At 41.8% G+C, this 21,691-nt stretch overlaps 1 protein-coding gene across 7 annotated transcripts in view; it reads left to right on the forward strand.

The window, feature by feature from the left end:
• The window catches only part of ITPR2 (inositol 1,4,5-trisphosphate receptor type 2), a 253,107-nt gene that overhangs the window by 173,110 nt on the left and 58,306 nt on the right, over positions 1–21,691 (forward strand). For 5 of the 7 annotated variants that reach the window (XM_066590133.1, XM_066590137.1, XM_066590138.1 and 2 more), the window contains 3 exons: positions 2,708–2,833; positions 9,693–9,731; positions 18,752–18,927. In XM_066590133.1, the coding sequence (XP_066446230.1) occupies positions 2,708–2,833; positions 9,693–9,731; positions 18,752–18,927 (341 nt within the window). The remainder of the gene's footprint in view (positions 1–2,707; positions 2,834–9,692; positions 9,732–18,751; positions 18,928–21,691) is intronic. The other 2 variants (XM_066590136.1, XM_066590139.1) reach the window with 1 other exon arrangement.

Raw genomic sequence — 21,691 nt, forward strand, 5'->3', positions numbered from 1 at the left:
TCTGGAGATGCTTCATACCGGAAACACGCCGCGGGACCGGCCGCTCTGGAGATGCTTTATACCGGGAGCAACCCGCGAGAGTGGCCGCTCTGGAGACGCTTCATACCGGGAGCACCCCGCATGACGGGCCGCTCTGGAGATGCTTCATACCGGGAACACCCCGCATGACCGGCCGCTCTGGAGATGCTTCATACCGGGAACACCCCGCGAGACCGGCCACTCTGGAGATGCTTTATACCAGGAACACCCCGCATGACGGGCCACTCTGGAGATGCTTCATACCGGGAACACCCCGCGAGACCGGCCGCTCTGGAGATGCTTCATACCGGGAACACCCTGTGAGACCGGCCGCTCTGGAGATGCTTAATACCGGGAACACCCCGCATGACGGGCCGCTCTGGAGATGCTTCATACCAGGAACACCCCGCATGACCGGCCGCTCTGGAGATGCTTCATACCGTGAACACACCGCTAGACCGGCCGCTCTGGAGATGCTTCATACCGTGAACACACCGCGAGACCGGCCGCTCTGACGATGCTTCATACCAGGAACACCCCGCATGACCGGCCGCTCTAGAGATGTTTCATACCGTGAACACACTGCTAGACCGGCCGCTCTGGAGACGCTTCATACCAGGAACACCCCGCATGACCGGCCGCTCTGGAGATGCTTCATACCGGGAACACCCCGCGAAACCGGCCGCGCTGGAGATACTTCATACCGGGAACACCCCGCGAGACCGGCCGCGCTGGAGAGGCTTCATACCGGGAACACCCCGCATGACCGGCCGCTCTGGAGATGCTTCATACCGGGAACACCCCGCGAGACCGGCCACTCTGGAGATGCTTTATACCAGGAACACCCCGCATGACGGGCCACTCTGGAGATGCTTCATACCGGGAACACCCCGCGAGACCGGCCGCTCTGGAGATGCTTCATACCGGGAACACCCCGCGAGACCGGCCACTCTGGAGATGCTTTATACCAGGAACACCCCGCATGACGGGCCACTCTGGAGATGCTTCATACCGGGAACACCCCGCGAGACCGGCCGCTCTGGAGATGCTTCATACCGGGAACACCCTGTGAGACCGGCCGCGCTGGAGATGCTTAATACCGGGAACACTCCGCGAGACCGGCCGCTCTGACGATGCTTCATACCGGTAACACTCCCCGAGACCGGCTGCTCCGGAGATGCTTCATGCCGGGAACACTCCGCGAGACCGGCCGCTCTGACGATGCTTCATACCGGTAACACGCCGCTAGACCGGCCGCTCTGGGGATGCTTTATACCAGGAACACCCCGCGAGGTCAGCCGCTCTGGAGATGCTTCATACCGGGAACACCCGGCGACACCGGCTGCACTGGAGATGCTTAATACCCCGTGAGACTGGCTGCTCTGGAGATGCTCCGACCCCGTCGTCTACACACCGCACTTTGGCGCTTGTCACAGTGTCTCCGATCCTTGCACTTGCCCATTTTTCTGATGGGCAGAAGAAATCTGGCGAAATGGCTTCTATGGTTTCCTCTCCTCATTTAGGTCTCCAGCAGTGAAGACCTTCTCTCTGTTCCCTGGAAAATGTCCTCAAGCTTCTGTTGAGAGACCACAAATCTTAAGAGCCTCTTTAGCTCCTTAACCCCTTAGTGACCGGCCTATTTTGTGCCTTAAGGATCGAGCAAATTTACACTGTCTCATTGCAAGAGCCCGAAGTCGCTGACGGCCGGATGAGGCCTTTGGTGTTTTGTGGGAGGAGTTTATATTAACGGCCGCACTCCAGGGCGCAGATATTAACGGCCGCACTCCAGGGCGCAGATAAAGTGTTGTAGGACTTTTAGTATTTTCTTTTCATTATTTTTTTTTAATTTAAACATTATTGAACTTTTTTAAATATAATTTTTTAGTCCCTGAGGAGGACTTGAAGATGTGATCGTTCATTCACTGGAATAATACACTGCATTACTTATGCATTACAGAAGGTGGGGCCTAATAGGTTGAGTTACATGGCAGGCACGGAGGGCTTTGTGCGGCTTCCGGTTGGTACGAGAACCCATTGGTACCCTGCGATCACATTGAGTGACAGAAGGAGCACCCCATCCCCCTCCCCGTCATCAGCTTACATGCTACAGTTGTTGATTGTGGTATGTAAGAGGTTAATCTAACAGAATCTGAGGGTTTTCCATTTCAGGCTGTTAGAGCCAAGCAACTACCTAAAGAAAGATGTATGTGCAGGTTTAAAGCTGTCAGTGCCGGGATATACCAGGGTGGGAGCAGAACCCACAGCTCCGACCCCTCTGTAGTGGTCGGTGCTCTTAACTGCAGGCTGGGGTCTCGGGGACTGTGACTGTACATCGCCTGCAGCCTGAATCACATCAATACAGAATGGAGCTATTAGGCATCCGTACATTAATTATCTGGAAACTGTCAGCAAGTTGCTGTAGACTGATCTGTCATGGTTGTTGTGTATCTCCAGTACAAGCGGGGATCATGATGTTGTGGTGGAGGACTGCATCTGCCTTTTTATACCGGAATAAACAATGCACTGGACCATTCTCCCCAAGAAAAGGGGTGACTGGGAGACTAACACCCCTACATCTTATCACCTGGGCACATAATATGTGGGAGGTGCGTCAGATGTCTGCAAGGCAGTGGGAGGTAATCTGCTGACTGTTTCCTCCTGCTGACATGTTGCCTCCTTCTCTGTACAGATAACCCTGCCCTATTCTGGTTCTCCCGCCACATCTCGCTATGGGGCAGCATCTCCTTCAACCTGGCAGTGTTCATCAACCTGGCGGTGGCGCTTTTCTACCCCTTTGGAGACGACGGAGATGAAGGTAAGAGGAACTTCTGACAAAATCTGAGTACGCAGAGATAGGAGGTGCGGACAGACATTCCAGTCATTATAGTCAGTGAGCGCAGAGGGTCAAGGGGCAGAAGACCCCCAAATACTCTGAGTCCAGCTCAGCCTCCATGCGGCAGGAGTAAACATACCTGCCTGCTGGAGGAAGGAGATAGGAAGCAGTATTATAGTAGTTATATTCTTGTACATAGGGGGCAGTATTATAGTAGTTATATTCTTGTACATAGGGGGCAGTATTATAGTAGTTATATTCTTGTACATAGGGGGCAATATTATAGTAGTTATATTCTTGTACATAGGAGCAGTATTATAGTAGTTATATGCTTGTACATAGGGGGGCAGTATTATAGTAGTTATATTCTTGTACATGGGGGCAGTATTATAGTAGTTATATTCTTGTATATAGGAGGCAGTATTATAGTAGTTATATTTTTGTACATAGGAGGCAGTATTATAGTAGTTATATTCTTGTACATAGGGGGCAGTATTATAGTAGTTATATTCTTGTACATAGAAGCAGTATTATAGTAGTTATATTCTTGTACATAGGGGGCAGTATTATAGTAGTTATATTCTTGTACATAGGGGGCAGTATTATAGTAGTTATATTCTTGTACATAGGGGGCAGTATTATAGTAGTTATATTCTTGTACATAGAAGCAGTATTATAGTAGTTATATTCTTGTACATAGGGGGCAGTATTATAGTAGTTATATTCTTGTACATAGAAGCAGTATTATAGTAGTTATATTCTTGTACATAGGGGGATTATTATAGTAGTTATATTCTTGTACATAGGGGACAGTATTATAGTAGTTATATTCTTGTACATAGAGGGCAGTATTATAGTAGTTATATTCTTGTACATAGGGGACAGTATTATAGTAGTTATATTCTTGTACATAGGGGCAGTATTATAGTAGTTATATTCTTGTACATAGAGGGCAGTATTATAGTAGTTATATTCTTGTACATGGGAGCAGTATTATAGTAGTTATATTCTTGTACATAGGGGCAGTATTATAGTAGTTATATTCTTGTACATAGGGGGCAGTATTATAGTAGTTATATTCTTGTACATTGGAGCAGTATTATAGTAGTTATATTCTTGTACAGAGGAGGCAGTATTATAGTAGTTATATTCTTGTACATAGGGGGCAGTATTATAGTAGTTATATTCTTGTACATAGGGGGCAGTATTATAGTAGTTATATTCTTGTACATAGGGGGCAGTATTGTAGTAGTTATATTTTTGTACATAGGGGGCAGTATTATAGTAGTTATATTCTTGTACATAGGGGGCAGTATTATAGTAGTTATATTCTTGTACATAGGAGTCCATATTATAGTAGTTATATTCTTGTACATAGGGGGCAGTATTGTAGTAGTTATATTTTTGTACATAGGGGGCAGTATTGTAGTAGTTATATTTTTGTACATAGGGGGCAGTATTATAGTAGTTATATTCTTGTACATAGAAGGCCATATTATAGTAGTTATATTCTTGTACATAGGGGGCAGTATTATAGTAGTTATATTCTTGTACATAGGGGGCAGTATTATAGTAGTTATATTCTTGTACATAGGAGGCCATATTATAGTAGTTATATTCTTGTACATAGGGGGCAGTATTGTAGTAGTTATATTTTTGTACATAGGGGGCAGTATTGTAGTAGTTATATTTTTGTACATAGGGGGCAGTATTATAGTAGTTATATTCTTGTACATAGGGGGCAGTATTATAGTAGTTATATTCTTGTACATAGGGGGCAGTATTATAGTAGTTATATTCTTGTACATGGGAGCAGTATTATAGTAGTTATATTCTTGTACATAGGGGGCAGTATTATAGTAGTTATATTCTTGTACATAGAGGGCAGTATTATAGTAGTTATATTCTTGTACCTAGGAGGCAGTATTATAGTAGTTATATTCGTGTACATGGGGGGCGGTATTATAGTAGTTATATTCTTGTACATAGGAGGCAGTATTATAGTAGTTATATTCTTGTACAGAGGAGGCAGTATTATAGTAGTTATATTCTTGTACATAGGGGGCAGTATTATAGTAGTTATATTCTTGTACATAGGGGGCAGTATTATAGTAGTTATATTCTTGTACATAGGGGGCAGTATTATAGTAGTTATATTCTCGTACATAGGGGGCAGTATTATAGTAGTTATATTCTTGTACATAGGAGGCAGTATTATAGTAGTTATATTCTTGTACATAGGGGGCAGTATTATAGTATTTATATTCTTGTACATAGGAGCAGTATTATAGTAGTTATATTCTTATACATAGGGGGCAGTAGTATATTAGTTATATTTTTGTACATAGGAGGCAGTATTATAGTAGTTATATTCTTGTACATAGGGGGCAGTATTATAGTAGTTATATTCTTGTACATAGGGGCAGTATTATAGTAGTTATATTCTTGTACATAGGGGCAGTATTATAGTAGTTATATTCTTGTACATAGGGGGCAGTATTATAGTAGTTATATTCTTGTACATAGGGGCAGTATTATAGTAGTTATATTCTTGTACATAGGGGGCAGTATTATAGTATTTATATTCTTGTACATAGGAGCAGTATTATAGTAGTTATATTCTTGTACATAGGGGCAGTATTATAGTAGTTATATTCTTGTACATAGGAGCAGTATTATAGTAGTTATATTCTTGTACATAGGGGCAGTAGTATATTAGTTATATTCTTGTACATAGGAGGCAGTATTATAGTAGTTATATTCTTGTACATAGGGGGCAGTATTATAGTAGCTATATTCTTGTACATAGGGGCAGTATTATAGTAGTTATATTCTTGTACATAGGGGCAGTATTATAGTAGTTATATTCTTGTACATAGGAGGCAGTATTATAGTAGTTATATTCTTGTACATAGGGGGCAGTATTATAGTAGTTATATTCTTGTACATAGGGGGCAGTATTATAGTAGTTATCGTCTTGTACATAGGAGACAGTATTATAGTAGTTATATTCTTGTACATAGGGGGCAGCATTATAGTAGTTAAATTTCTTGTACATAGGGGGCAATATTATAGTAGTTATATTCTTGTACGTAGGAGCAGTATTATAGTAGTTATATTCTTGTACATAGGAGGCAGTATTATAGTAGTTATATTCTTGTACATAGGAGGCAGTATTATAGTAGTTATATTCTTGTACATAGGGGGCAGTATTATAGTAGTTATATTCTTGTACATGGGGGCAGTATTATAGTAGTTATATTCTTGTACATATGGGCAGTATTATAGTAGTTATATTCTTGTACATAGGAGGCCATATTATAGTAGTTATATTCTTGTACATAGGGGGCAGTATTGTAGTAGTTATATTTTTGTACATAGGGGGCAGTATTGTAGTAGTTATATTTTCGTACATAGGGGGCAGTATTATAGTAGTTATATTCTTGTACATAGGGGGCAGTATTATAGTAGTTATATTCTTGTACATAGGAGTCCATATTATAGTAGTTATATTCTTGTACATAGGGGGCAGTATTGTAGTAGTTATATTTTTGTACATAGGGGGCAGTATTGTAGTAGTTATATTTTTGTACATAGGGGGCAGTATTATAGTAGTTATATTCTTGTACATAGGAGGCCATATTATAGTAGTTATATTCTTGTACATAGGGGGCAGTATTATAGTAGTTATATTCTTGTACATAGGGGGCAGTATTATAGTAGTTATATTCTTGTACATAGGAGGCCATATTATAGTAGTTATATTCTTGTACATAGGGGGCAGTATTGTAGTAGTTATATTTTTGTACATAGGGGGCAGTATTGTAGTAGTTATATTTTTGTACATAGGGGGCAGTATTGTAGTAGTTATATTTTTGTACATAGGGGGCAGTATTATAGTAGTTATATTCTTGTACATGGGAGCAGTATTATAGTAGTTATATTCTTGTACCTAGGAGGCAGTATTATAGTAGTTATATTCTTGTACATAGGAGGCAGTATTATAGTAGTTATATTCTTGTATATATGGGGCAGTATTATAGTAGTTATATTCTTGTACATAGAGGGCAGTATTATAGTAGTTATATTCTTGTACATAGGAGGCAGTATTATAGTAGTTATATACTTGTACATAGGGGGCAGTATTATAGTAGTTATATTCTTGTACATAGGGGGCAGTATTATAGTAGTTATATTCTTGTACATAGGGGGCAGTATTATAGTAGTTATATTCTTGTACATAGGGGGCAGTATTATAGTAGTTATATTCTTGTACATAGGGGCAGTAGTATTGTACTTATATACTTGTACATAGGGGGTAGTATTATAGTAGTTATATTCTTGTACATAGGGGCAGTATTATAGTAGTTATATTCTTGTACATAGGGGGCAGTATTATAGTAGTTATATTCTTGTACATAGGGGGCAGTATTATAGTAGTTATATTCTCGTACATAGGGGGCAGCATTATAGTAGTTAAATTTCTTGCACATAGGGGGCAGTATTATAGTAGTTATATTCTTGTACATAGGGGGCAGTATTATAGTAGTTATATTCTTGTATATAGGGGCAGTATTATAGTAGTTATATTCTTGTACATAGGAGCAGTATTATAGTAGTTATATTCTTGTACTTAGGGAGCAGTATTATAGTAGTTATATTCTTGTACATAGGGGGCAGTATTATAGTAGTTATATTCTTGTACATAGGAGCAGTATTATAGTAGTTATATTCTTGTACATAGGAGCAGTATTATAGTAGTTATATTCTTGTACATAGGGGGCAGTATTATAGTAGTTATATTCTTGTACATAGTGGGGCAGTATTATAGTAGTTATATTCTTGTACATAGGGGCAGTATTATAGTAGTTATATTCTTGTACATAGGGGGCAGTATTATAGTAGTTATATTCTTGTACATAGGGACAGTATTATAGTAGTTATATTCTTGTACATAGGGGGCAGTATTATAGTAGTTATATTCTTGTACATAGGGACAGTATAATAGTAGTTATATTCTTGTACATAGGAGGCAGTATTATAGTAGTTATATTCTTGTACATAGGGGGCAGTATTATAGTAGTTATATTCTTGTACATAGGAGCAGTATTATAGTAGTTATATTATTGTACATATGAGCAGTATTATAGTAGTTATATTCTTGTACATAGGGGGGCAGTATTATAGTAGTTATATTCTTGTACATAGGGAGCAGTATTATAGTAGTTATATTCTTGTACATAGGGGCAGTATTATAGTAGTTATATTCTTGTACATAGGGGGCAGTATTATAGTAGTTATATTCTTGTACACAGGAGGCAGTATTATAGTAGTTATATTCTTGTACATAGGGAGCAGTATTATAGTAGTTATATTCTTGTACATAGGAGCAGTATTATAGTAGTTATATTCTTGTACATAGGAGCAGTATTATAGTAGTTATATTCTTGTACATAGGGGGCAGTATTATAGTAGTTATATTCTTGTACATAGGGACAGTATTATAGTAGTTATATTCTTGTACATAGGGGGCAGTATTATAGTAGTTATATTCTTGTACATAGGGGGCAGTATTATAGTAGTTATATTCTTGTACATAGGAGGCAGTATTATAATAGTTATATTCTTGTACATAGGAGCAGTATTATAGTAGTTATATTCTTGTACATAGGGGGCAGTATTATAGCAGTTATATTCTTGTACATAGGGGGCAGTATTATAGTAGTTATATTCTTGTACATAGGGAGCAGTATTATAGTAGTTATATTCTTGTACATAGGGAGCAGTATTATAGTAGTTATATTCTTGTACATAGGAGCAGTATTATAGTAGTTATATTCTTGTACATAGGGGGCAGTATTATAGTAGTTATATTCTTGTACATAGGGACAGTATTATAGTAGTTATATTCTTGTACATAGGGGGCAGTATTATAGTAGTTATATTCTTGTACATAGGGGGCAGTATTATAGTAGTTATATTCTTGTACATAGGAGGCAGTATTATAATAGTTATATTCTTGTACATAGGAGCAGTATTATAGTAGTTATATTCTTGTACATAGGGGGCAGTATTATAGCAGTTATATTCTTGTACATAGGGGGCAGTATTATAGTAGTTATATTCTTGTACATAGGGAGCAGTATTATAGTAGTTATATTCTTGTACATAGGGAGCAGTATTATAGTAGATATATTCTTGTACATAGGGGGTAGTATTATACTAGTTATATTATTGTACATAGGGGGCAGTATTATAGTAGTTATATTCTTGTACATAGGGGGGCAGTATTATAGTAGTTATATTCTTGTACATAGGAGCAGTATTATAGTAGTTATATTCTTGTACATAGGGGGCAGTATTATAGTAGTTATATTCTTGTACATAGGGGACAGTATTATAGTAGTTATATTCTTGTACATAGGGGGCAGTATTATAGTAGTTATATTCTTGTACATAGGAGGCAGTATTATAGTAGTTATATTCTTGTACATAGGGGTCAGTATTATAGTAGTTATATTCTTGTACATAGGAGCAGTATTATAGTAGTTATATTCTTGTACATAGGGGCAGTATTATAGTAGTTATATTCTTGTACATATGGGCAGTATTATAGTAGTTATATCCTTGTACATAGGGGGCAGTATTATAGTAGTTATATTCCTGTACATATGGGCAGTATTATAGTAGTTATATCCTTGTACATAGGGGGCAGTAGTATATTAGGTATATACTTTTACACACTGTTGGACTAGTATTGTTTTACAGTTGTAGTGACAATTACTTATGTGAGATAGAATAAAGCTGAGAGCAGTTGTCATTTCCCTTCCCCCACACGCAGGTCTGTACTCTGGGGATGTAGAGATGAAGCTCCTTTCAGGTTGTATACCGTATACTTGCACCTCTATAAGTAATGATGTTTATTATGTCATTTGTGTCGGACATTTACCTTAATACCGGAGAGTTCTAGAACAACCGTTTCCAATGTCTTTAACCTGTTATTTTTTTTACATGAGATAAGTTAACCCTTTTAATCCCAGAGCGTGTGTCGTCATGTGATGCCCCCTTACATATGAGCTATAGGTGCCCTGCAGCAGCACGTGCCTCTCGTCTGCCTGTGGTACACGTGTATTGGCACGTGTCTGCCCTCTGCCGGGCCCCCCTCGGCCTCTGGGGCCGCACAGGACAAGCTCACTTTGTCTTATTTGGAGGTCTGTTTGCACAGGGGCTTCATAAATATTCATCATGTGTTTAAGGTCAGCAGCGGCCGCCTCACGTGCGTCCGTGATCGCAGCGGCCGCTCTCCGTGGCTCACAGCATCGTTCTGGCCAAACATTTTCAACATCTCCAATACTCGGGGATTATTGTACGGCGTTTTTTTTGGATTCTCACTGTTAGTCGCATGTCGGGAAGCACACCCCTTAGATGATATAGGGGATTACACTCCAGAGATCACATAGGGGATCACTCCCTATAGATCACATAGGGGATCACTCCCCGTAGATCACATAGTGGATCACACGCGATAGATCACACGGGGTATCACACCCCACAGATCACACGGGGTATCACACCCCACAGATCACACAGGGGATCACATGCCATAGATCACACAGGGTATCACACCCCACAGATCACACGGGGTATCACACCCCACAGATCACACGGGGTATCACACCCCATGGATCACACGGGGGATCACGCGCCATAGATCACACAGGGGATCACGCGCCATAGATCACACAGGGGATCACGCGCCATAGATCACACAGGGGATCACGCGCCATAGATCACACAGGGGATCAGGCGCCACAGATCACACATGGGATCAGACACCACGGATCACACAGGGGATCACACGCCACGGATCACACAGGGAATCACACGCCACGGATCACACAGGGAATCACACGCCACGGATCACACACTGGATCAGACGCCACGGATCACACACTGGATCAGACGCCACGGATCACACACTGGATCAGACGCCACGGATCACACACGGGATCAGACGCCACGGATCACACACGGGATCAGACGCCACGGATCACACACGGGATCAGACGCCACGGATCACACACGGGATCAGACGCCACGGATCACACACGGGATCAGACGCCACGGATCACACACGGGATCAGACGCCACGGATCACACACGGGATCAGACGCCACGGATCACACACGGGATCAGACGCCACGGATCACACACGGGATCACATATGGGATCATGCCTAGATGATGGATGTAGAGAGCGGGGCTGAGAAGGTAGAAAGGATCACATTGCAGAGTAGCAGTATATACTGACACTGGCAGGAGAAGTGATAGTGAATATACTCCTTCAGGCCATCATGCAGCTGGAAGGAAGTGGATCGTCTTGTGACGCCAGTTGTGATATTTGTGTGATTCGGTGGAGGGGCATTAAATGTCATGAATTTTTTCTTTATGTGATAACTTCCCCATTCAACGTAAACGCCCGCGCTCTGACCGTTGTGTCGCCCCCACCCCTTCCTCCTCACTGTTAGTCAGCTCTTTACTTCTTCTCTAGTAGGAAATGATAAGAAAAAAATCTACAAGGTGTGGATGCTTTTGCAACGAGTTGAATTTTTCAGCGATAGTATTTTTCAGCGGTACTATTTTCAGCGGTACTATTTTCAGCGGTTGTATTTTTCAGCGGTTGTATTTTTCAGCGGTTGTATTTTTCAGCGGTTGTATTTTTCAGCGGTTGTATTTTTCAGCGGTAGTATTTTTCAGCGGTAGTATTTTTCAGCGGTAGTGTTTTTCAGCGGTAGTGTTTTTCAGCGGTAGTGTTTTTCAGCGGTAGTGTTTTTCAGCGGTACTGTTTTTCAGCGATAGTATTTTTCAGCGGTACTGTTTTTCAGCGATAGTATTTTTCAACGGTACTGTTTTTCAGCGATAGTATTTTTCAGCGGTACTGTTTTTCAGCGGTACTATTTTTCAGCGGTACTGTTTTTCAGCGGTACTGTTTTTCAGCGGTACTGTTTTTCAGCGGTACTATTTTTCAGCGGTAGTATTTTTCAGCGGTAGTATTTTTCAGCGGTAGTATTTCACGTATGGAAAAACTTTTAGGAAGTTCTAAGAGTAGTGAAATTGAAAAGAAGATGAAGTTCCGCCATCTTTGGGGAGGATTTTGTTTCTACCCTGCAGCAAAAATGCCAAGGTAACTGCTGGTGGTGCGAATACCGGGACACCTAATTTATAGATAGCATTTTGGAGTTTTTGCTGTAATACTCCTCAAAAATATCTTCAAGAGAATGATAAGCGCATCTCTAGCGCTGCTTTTGTTTTTGCCGGGACTCCCTCCCCCCCGTAGTATAAATAATGCATTATTTGGATAGATTGGACTTTTTTGGATGCAGCGCTACCAAATATTTTTGGGAATTCTTTGGGTTTGATTTTTTTATTATGAATACAAGAAAAGTGAAGGTTGAAGTTTTTGTGTTGATTTCTCCCTTTTTTCCAGCCCCCGCGGCTCAGGGTTGTCAGACTCCTCTTTAACCAGGGCCCCATCAGCATTAGGCTTTAGTCAGACGGGCGTTTTTTTGCGCGATTTGCGGATCGCATGACGGATGCGCATCCGCAAATCGCGTGACCGGTGCCCGAAAATCACCCGAAAATCTGCTCCTAGCCGTGTTTCATTAGAAACGGGCCGGAGCTGTCCAGCGCATTGCATTCAATGGAGCCGGCAATACAGCCGACTCCATTGAAAGCAATGCGCTGCGGGCGAGTGTGGGATGAATTGTCGGGAAGGGCTTAAATATATAAGCCCTTTCCTGCAATTCATCCAGGAAAGTGTTAAAATAAAAAATATATATATACTCACCTTGTCCCGGCAGACTGAGTTCCGTCTGACTAAGGCCTCATAGTGGCCTTCCAAGGGCCAATTATAAGGGCTTCCTCACACCGGTGTATTTGCGCTCTGTATTACGCGCGCGCTACAAACAACACCCCTTGTCATATTTTGGTCCGTATTACAGATTGAAATTGACCAGTAAAGTCAAGGAAAGAAAGCGCCTTCTCCTTCGCAGGGCTATGGAGCACTATGGTGGGGTTACTCCCCTTCCACCTCTCTAGCACTGGTTGGCTAGAATGCCCGGGTAGGGCGGTCACAGCTGAGCCGCCACCTGTGGCTTGCTGAATAATGCGGCGTGGAGGTGTGCGCGGAAACTAAGATGGCACCTGCTCCCTGTGCTGGCGCTGCCACTTCTGAGCCACATGAAAGGACAGCTTGACACATGCCATAGAGGACATGAACTTCCAATCATCTGATTGCTTCTGCTCTATACTGCAGTACTTTAGTATTGCAGTATATGCTGTTACTGCCGGCAAGGTATCAGGACAGGCACATCTTAATAGGCAGAGATTTATGGCAGCTCTGAGGGTTTCCAGAAGGCCCTGGGCTACCATCACAACCGAATGGCACCTTATTCAGTTGGGACCCCCAAACTGAGATCGATGCATTCAAAGGGTTAACAATCGTGATCAATGTGAGCACTGATCATGACCGCTGCCGGTAGTTGTCAGCTGTCTAAGACACCCGGTCCCCTCCTTGTATGAAGCAGGATCGGCTCCAGATCCTGCCCCATACACACCCTGACGCCAAAGGCCTCAAGGGGTTAAGCAGTGCGGCACGTTGGGGGTTGTAGTCCCACTGCTGCTGTTTATCTGCAGAGACGGACAGGAACTTCTCCCCATTCTTATTTTCGCTCTAATGAAGTGGTGAATATGAAGCAGGAAGACGGTTTGAAGTATTCTTGCCGACGGGAAAATTGATCAGATGGCGCCTAATAAGAGTGTTGAAGGAAGCGAGATTGACAGGTCAGAGTCGCAGGCAGGGCGAGGCGGCGGCGCGGCACCGAGCGCCGTGTCTGAACCCCCCATTTCATTAAATGTCTGCCTGACACGGCAGCTTGAAGATGATTGTCACTTTAAGTGCTATATATAGTCACGGCGCTGACTGCTACTTCTAGGACCAAAGAGCCAATAAAGCCGCGGTGACAGGCGAGTGATGGCCGGCGCTCAGGTCCCCGCGCTCGGCCGCGCTCTCATCCCCCTTGTCTTATCTCCCCGATAATGATGTGATTAAAACTTTTCTGGCTGCGTTTTATATCGTTAACAGCATAAATATTTCTGCGCTGCATTTCCTTTAGTGAGACGTTCGCAGCGAGGTTTACACTAAAAATACCGCCACGACCCCACAGGATGAGCAAACGGGAAGGTTAATTGGTGACCTCACCGAGGTGGTAAAATAGGTCGTAGTAGGATATGTGCACTATATAATGACTGTGGGGGCGGAAGACGGGTCACAGCCAGCAGAACAGCGAGTGCAGCTCTGGAGTATAATACAGGATGTAACTCAGGAGCAGTACAGGGTAAGTAATGTATGTACACAGTGACTCCACCAGCAGAATAGTGAGTGCAGCTCCGGAGTATAATACAGGAACAGTAATGTATGTACACAGTGACTCCACCAGCAGAATAGTGAGTGCAGCTCTGGAGTATAATACTGGATGTAACTCAGGGTCAGTACAGGATAAGTAATGTATGTACACAGTGACTCCACCAGCAGAATAGTGAGTGCAGCTCTGGAGTATAATACAGGATGTAACTCAGGGTCAGTACAGGATAAGTAATGTATGTACACAGTGACTCCACCAGCAGAATAGTGAGTGCAGCTCTGGAGTATAATACAGGATGTAACTCAGGATCAGTACAGGATAAGTAATGTATGTACACAGTGACTCCACCAGCAGAATAGTGAGTGCAGCTCTGGGGTATAATACAGGATGTAACTCAGGATCAGTACAGGATAAGTAATGTGTGTACACAGTGACTCCACCAGCAGAATAGTGAGTGCAGCTCTGGAGTATAATACAGGATGTAACTCCGGATCAGTACAGGATAAGTAATGTATGTACACAGTGACTCCACCAGCAGAATAGTGAGTGCAGCTCTGGAGTATAATACAGGATGTAACTCAGGGTCAGTACAGGATAAGTAATGTATGTACACAGTGACTCCACCAGCAGAATAGTGAGTGCAGCTCTGGAGTATAATACAGGAACAGTAATGTATGTCCACAGTGACTCCACCAGCAGAATAGTGAGTGCAGCTCTGGAGTATAATACAGGAACAGTAATGTATGTACACAGTGACTCCACCAGCAGAATAGTGAGTGCAGCTCTGGAGTATAATACAGGATGTAACTCAGGATCAATACAGGACAAGTAATGTATGTACACAGTGACTCCACCAGCAGAATAGGGAGTACAGCTCTGGGGTATAATACAGGATGTAACTCAGGATCAGTACAGGATAAGTAATGTATGTACAGAGTGACTCCACCTGCAGAATAGTGAGTGCAGCTCTGGAGTATAATACAAGATGTAACTCAGGGTCAGTACAGGATAAGTAATGTATGTACAGAGTGACTCCAGCAGCAGAATAGTGAGTGCAGCTCTGGAGTATAATACAGGATGTAACTCAGGAGCAGTACAGGATAAGTAATGTATGTACACAGTGACTCCACCAGCAGAATACTGAGTGCAGCTCTGGAGTATAATACAGGATGTAACTCAGGATCAGTACAGGATAAGTAATGTATGTACACAGTGACTCCAGCAGCAGAATAGTGAGTGCAGCTCTAGAGTATAATACAGGATGTAACTCAGGAGCAGTACAGGATAAGTAATGTATGTACACAGTGACTCCAGCAGCAGAATAGTGAGTGCAGCTCTAGAGTATAATACAGGATGTAACTCAGGGTTAGTACAGGATAAGTAATGTATGTACACAGTGACTCCACCAGCAGAATAGTGAGTGCAGCTCTGGGGTATAATACAGGATGTAACTCAGGAGCAGTACAGGATAAGTAATGTATGTACACAGTGACTCCAGCAGCAGAATAGTGAGTGCAGCTCTAGAGTATAATACAGGATGTAACTCAGGAGCAGTACAGGATAAGTAATGTATGTACACAGTGACTCCACCAGCAGAATAGTGAGTGCAGCTCTGGAGTATAATACAGGATGTAACTCAGGAGCAGTACAGGATAAGTAATGTATGTACACAGTGACTCCACCAGCAGAATAGTGAGTGCAGCTCTGGACTATAATACAGGATGTAACTCAGGATCAGTACAGGATAAGTAATGTACGTACACAGTGACTCCACCAGCAGAATAGTGAGTGCAGCTCTGGGGTATAATACAGGATGTAACTCAGGATCAGTACAGGATAAGTAATGTATGTACACAGTGACTCCTCAACAGCAGAATAGTGAGTGCAGCTCTGGAGTATAATACAGGATGTAACTCAGGATCAGTACAGGATAAGTAATGTATGTACACAGTGACTCCACCAGCAGAATAGTGAGTGCAGCTCTGGAGTATAATACAGGATGTAACTCAGGAGCAGTACAGGATAAGTAATGTATGTACACAGTGACTCCCCACCAGCAGAATAGTGAGTGCAGCTCTGGAGTATAATACAGGATGTAACTCAGGATCACTACAGGATAAGTAATGTATGTACACAGTGACTCCACCAGCAGAATAGTGAGTGCAGCTCTAGAGTATAATACAGGATGTAACTCAGGATCACTACAGGATAAGTAATGTATGTACACAGTGACTCCACCAGCAGAACAGTGAGTGCAGCTCTGGGGTATAATACAGGATGTAACTCAGGATGAGTAATGTATGTACACAGTGACTCCACCAGCAAAATAGTGAGTGCAGCTCTGGGGTATAATACAGGATAAGTAATGTATGTACACAGTGACTCCACCAGCAGAATAGGGAGTGCAGCTCTGGGGTATAATACAGGATGTAACTCAGGGTCAGTACAGGATAAGTAATGTATGTACACAGTGACTCCCCACCAGCAGAATAGTGAGTGCAGCTCTGGAGTATAATACAGGATGTAACTCAGGATCAGTACATGATAAGTAATGTATGTACACAGTGACTCCCCACCAGCAGAATAGTGAGTGCAGCTCTGGAGTATAATACAGGATGTAACTCAGGATCACTACAGGATAAGTAATGTATGTACACAGTGACTCCACCAGCAGAATAGTGAGTGCAGCTCTAGAGTATAATACAGGATGTAACTCAGGATCACTACAGGATAAGTAATGTATGTACACAGTGACTCCACCAGCAGAACAGTGAGTGCAGCTCTGGGGTATAATACAGGATGTAACTCAGGATGAGTAATGTATGTACACAGTGACTCCACCAACAAAATAGTGAGTGCAGCTCTGGGGTATAATACAGGATAAGTAATGTATGTACACAGTGACTCCACCAGCAGAATAGGGAGTGCAGCTCTGGGGTATAATACAGGATGTAACTCAGGGTCAGTACAGGATAAGTAATGTATGTACACAGTGACTCCCCACCAGCAGAATAGTGAGTGCAGCTCTGGAGTATAATACAGGATGTAACTCAGGATCAGTACATGATAAGTAATGTATGTACACAGTGACTCCCCACCAGCAGAATAGTGAGTGCAGCTCTGGAGTATAATACAGGATGTAACTCAGGATCAGTACAGGATAAGTAATGTATGTACACAGTGACTCCACCAGCAGAATAGTGAGTGCAGCTCTGCAGTATAATACAGGAACAGTAATGTATGTACACAGTGACTCCACCAGCAGAATAGTGAGTGCAGCTCTGGAGTATAATACAGGATGTAACCCAGGATCAGTACATGATAAGTAATGTATGTACACAGTGACTCCCCACCAGCAGAATAGTGAGTGCAGCTCTGGGGTATAATACAGGATGTAACTCAGGAGCGGTACAGGATAAGTAATGTATGTACACAGTGACTCCACCAGCAGAATAGTGAGTGCAGCTCTGGAGTATAATACAGGATGTAACTCAGGAGCAGTACAGGGCATGTAATGTATGTATCAGTGACTCCACCAGCAGAATAGTGAGTGCAGCTCTGGAGTATAATACAGGATGTAACTCAGGAGCAGTACAGGATAAGTAATGTATGTACACTGACTCCACCAGCAGAATAGTGAGTGCAGCTCTGGAGTATAATACAGGATGTAACTCAGGAGCAGTACAGGATAAGTAATGTATGTACACAGTGACTCCACCAGCAGAATAGTGAGTGCAGCTCTGGAGTATAATACAGGATGTAACTCAGGATCAGTACAGGATAAGTAATGTATGTACACAGTGACTCCACCAGCAGAATAGTGAGTGCAGCTCTGGAGTATAATACGGGATGTAACTCAGGATCAGTACAGGATAAGTAATGTATGTACACAGTGACTCCACCAGCAGAATAGTGAGTGCAGCTCTGGGGTATAATACAGGATGTAACTCAGGGTCAGTACAGGATAAGTAATGTATGTGCACAGTGACTCCACCAGCAGAATAGTGAGTGCAGCTCTGGGGTATAATACAGGATGTAACTCAGGATCAGTACAGGATAAGTAATGTATGTGCACAGTGACTCCACCAGCAGAATAGTGAGTGCAGCTCTGGAGTATAATACAGGGTCAGTACAGGATAAGTAATGTATGTACACAGTGACTCTACCAGCAGAATAGTGAGTGCAGCTCTGGGGTATAATATAGGATGTAATTCAGGGTCAGTACAGGATAAGTAATGTATGTACAAAGTGACTCCACCAGCAGAATAGTGAGTGCAGCTCTGGAGGATAATACGGAATCAGTAATGTATGTACACAGTGACTCTACTTGCTACCTGCAGCTACTTTCAGTAATAAGCCATGACGTGGTGGATTAATGCTCGGTACAGGTGGACTCGCACTCCCCCCCCCCCCCCCCCCCCTCCCCCGTGTTCTCACACATGTATGTTAATGCTGACATATTCTGTATCACTCTGCAGGCACTCTTTCTCCCTGGATCTCCATCCTGCTGTGGGTCGCTCTGGCCATCTGCACCGCCATGTTGTTCATCCTTCCCAAACCCTTTGGCATCCGTCCGTTCCTGGTGTCCGTCATCCTGCGCTCCATCTACACCCTGGGCCTGGGGCCGACTCTCATCTTACTGGGAGCCGCTAACGTAAGGATGGCTTTGATAAGCGTCGCCGGTACACAGAGACGTCTTGGTGCGGATTATATCCCTTTCCCAGCAGCTATGCTTGTAATGCCGAGACCAGCTGGCAGCCCGCCGTACAGCCGGGGGCTCAGTAGTCAGCCAGCCTTTCATCTCCTATTGGGAGTGAATGCAGAATCCTCTAACGCTGGATCTCTTACGTCTCCCCGCGGCTCTCCACACTTTATAAGTTCTTCGCCAGTTTCCACGTTCTCTCCACATCTGTCTTGGCTTCTGGAGGATAAATTATGAGCCGCTTCGGCCCATAGACTTGTTATCAAGCCCGAGCTGACAGCCGCACTGACAGCGATGAGTTAGCCGGTGGATGCCGATGACATTAGGTGGGTAGCTTGGCATGGAGGTCAGCCATGTTAGATGACTGGGGCTCTTAAAACCGAGCCTTAAAGGGATCCTCCAGCTACACCTGTACTAATACTTGTATATTATGGCTGTAAGACATAGAGAGGGCCGAGGTGCAGTCTGGTAAGTCTCCTCTGCTCTTCAGATCAAAACCTCAGTAATCTCAGATTGGTCGCTAAGGATGATCTGCCTTATTGAAAACATCCGCTTGTTACGTAGAGATCCATAGCAACCAAACTGTCCGACAGCAACCCGAGTATTAACTAGATGTGCATAACAACCGTAGATCAATCTATCTGTCTGTCTATCTATCTATCTATCTATCTCCTATCTATCTATCTATCTATCTATCTATCTCCTATCTATCTATCTCCTATCTATCTATCTATCTATCTATCTCCTATCTATCTATCTCCTATCTATCTATCTATCTATCTCCTATCTATCTATCTCCTATCTATCTATCTATCTATCTATCTATCTATCTATCTCCTATCTATCTATCTATCTATCTATCTATCTATCTATCTATCTATCTATCTATCTATCTATCTCCTATCTATCTCCTATCTATCTATCTCCTATCTATCTCCTATCTATCTATCTATCTCCTATCTATCTATCTATCTATCTATCTCCTATCTATCTATCTCCTATCTATCTATCTATCTATCTATCTATCTATCTATCTATCTATCTATCTATCTATCTCATATCTATCTATCTATCTCCTATCTATCTATCTCCTATCTATCTCCTATCTATCTATCTATCTCCTATCTATCTCCTATCTATCTCCTATCTATCTCCTATCTATCTCCTATCTATCTCCTATCTATCTATCTCCTATCTATCTCCTATCTATCTCCTATCTATCTCCTATCTATCTATCTCCTATCTATCTCCTATCTATCTCATATCTATCTATCTATCTATCTCCTATCTATCTATCTCCTATCTATCTCCTATCTATCTATCTATCTATTTATCTATCTATCTCCTATCTATCTATCTCATATCTCTCTCATATCTATCTATCTATCTATCTCCTATCTATCTATCTCCTATCTATCTATCTCATATCTCTCTCATATCTATCTATCTATCTATCTCCTATCTATCTATCTCCTATCTATCTATCTCCTATCTATCTATCTATCTATCTATCTCCTATCTATCTATCTCCTATCTATCTATCTATCTATCTATCTATCTATCTCCTATCTATCTATCTATCTATCTATCTATCTCCTATCTATCTATCTATCTATCTATCTATCTATCTATCTCCTATCTATCTATCTCCTATCTATCTATCTATCTATCTATCTATCTCCTATCTATCTATCTATCTATCTATCTATCTATCTATCTATCTCCTATCTATCTATCTATCTATCTATCTATCTATCTATCTATCTCCTATCTATCTATCTCCTATCTATCTATCTATCTATCTATCTATCTATCTATCTATCTATCTATCTATCTATCTCATATCTATCTATCTATCTCATATCTATCTATCTCCTGTCTATCTATCTATCTATCTATCTATCTCCTATCTATCTCCTATCTATCTCCTATCTATCTCCTATCTATCTATCTCATATCTATCTATCTCCTATCTATCTATCTCATATCTATCTATCTATCTATCTATCTCCTATCTATCTATCTCCTATCTATCTCCTATCTATCTCCTATCTATTTATCTATCTATCTCCTATCTATCTATCTCATATCTATCTCCTATCTATCTCTCTCATATCTATCTATCTAGCTATCTCCTATCTATCTATCTATCTATCTATTTATCTTCTATGTATCTATCTGTCTCCTATCTATCTATCTCATATTTATTTATCTCCTATCTATCTATCTGTCTATCTCCTATCTATCTCCTATCTATCTATCTATCTATCTATCTATCTATCTATCTATCTATCTATCTATCTATCTCCTATCTATCTATCTATCTATCTATCTATCCCCTATCTATCTATCCCCTATCTATCTATCTCCTATCTATCTATCTCTCTCCTATCTATCTATCTCCTATCTATCTCATATCTATCTATCTATCTATCTATCCCCTATCTATCTATCTATCTATCTCATATCTATCTATCTATCTATCTATCTATCTATCTATCTATCTATCTATCTATCTATCTATCTATCTCCTATCTATCTATCTATCTATCTCATATCTATCTATCTCCTATCTATCTCTCTCCTATCTATCTGTCTCCTATCTATCTATCTCCTATCTATCTCTCTCCTATCTATCTGTCTCCTATCTATCTATCTCCTATCTATCTATCCCCTATCTATCTATCTCCTATCTATCTCATATCTATCTATCTAT

This window comes from Eleutherodactylus coqui, chromosome 2 (assembly GCF_035609145.1).
Source record: "Eleutherodactylus coqui strain aEleCoq1 chromosome 2, aEleCoq1.hap1, whole genome shotgun sequence".
Taxonomy (NCBI): Eukaryota; Metazoa; Chordata; class Amphibia; order Anura; family Eleutherodactylidae; genus Eleutherodactylus; species Eleutherodactylus coqui.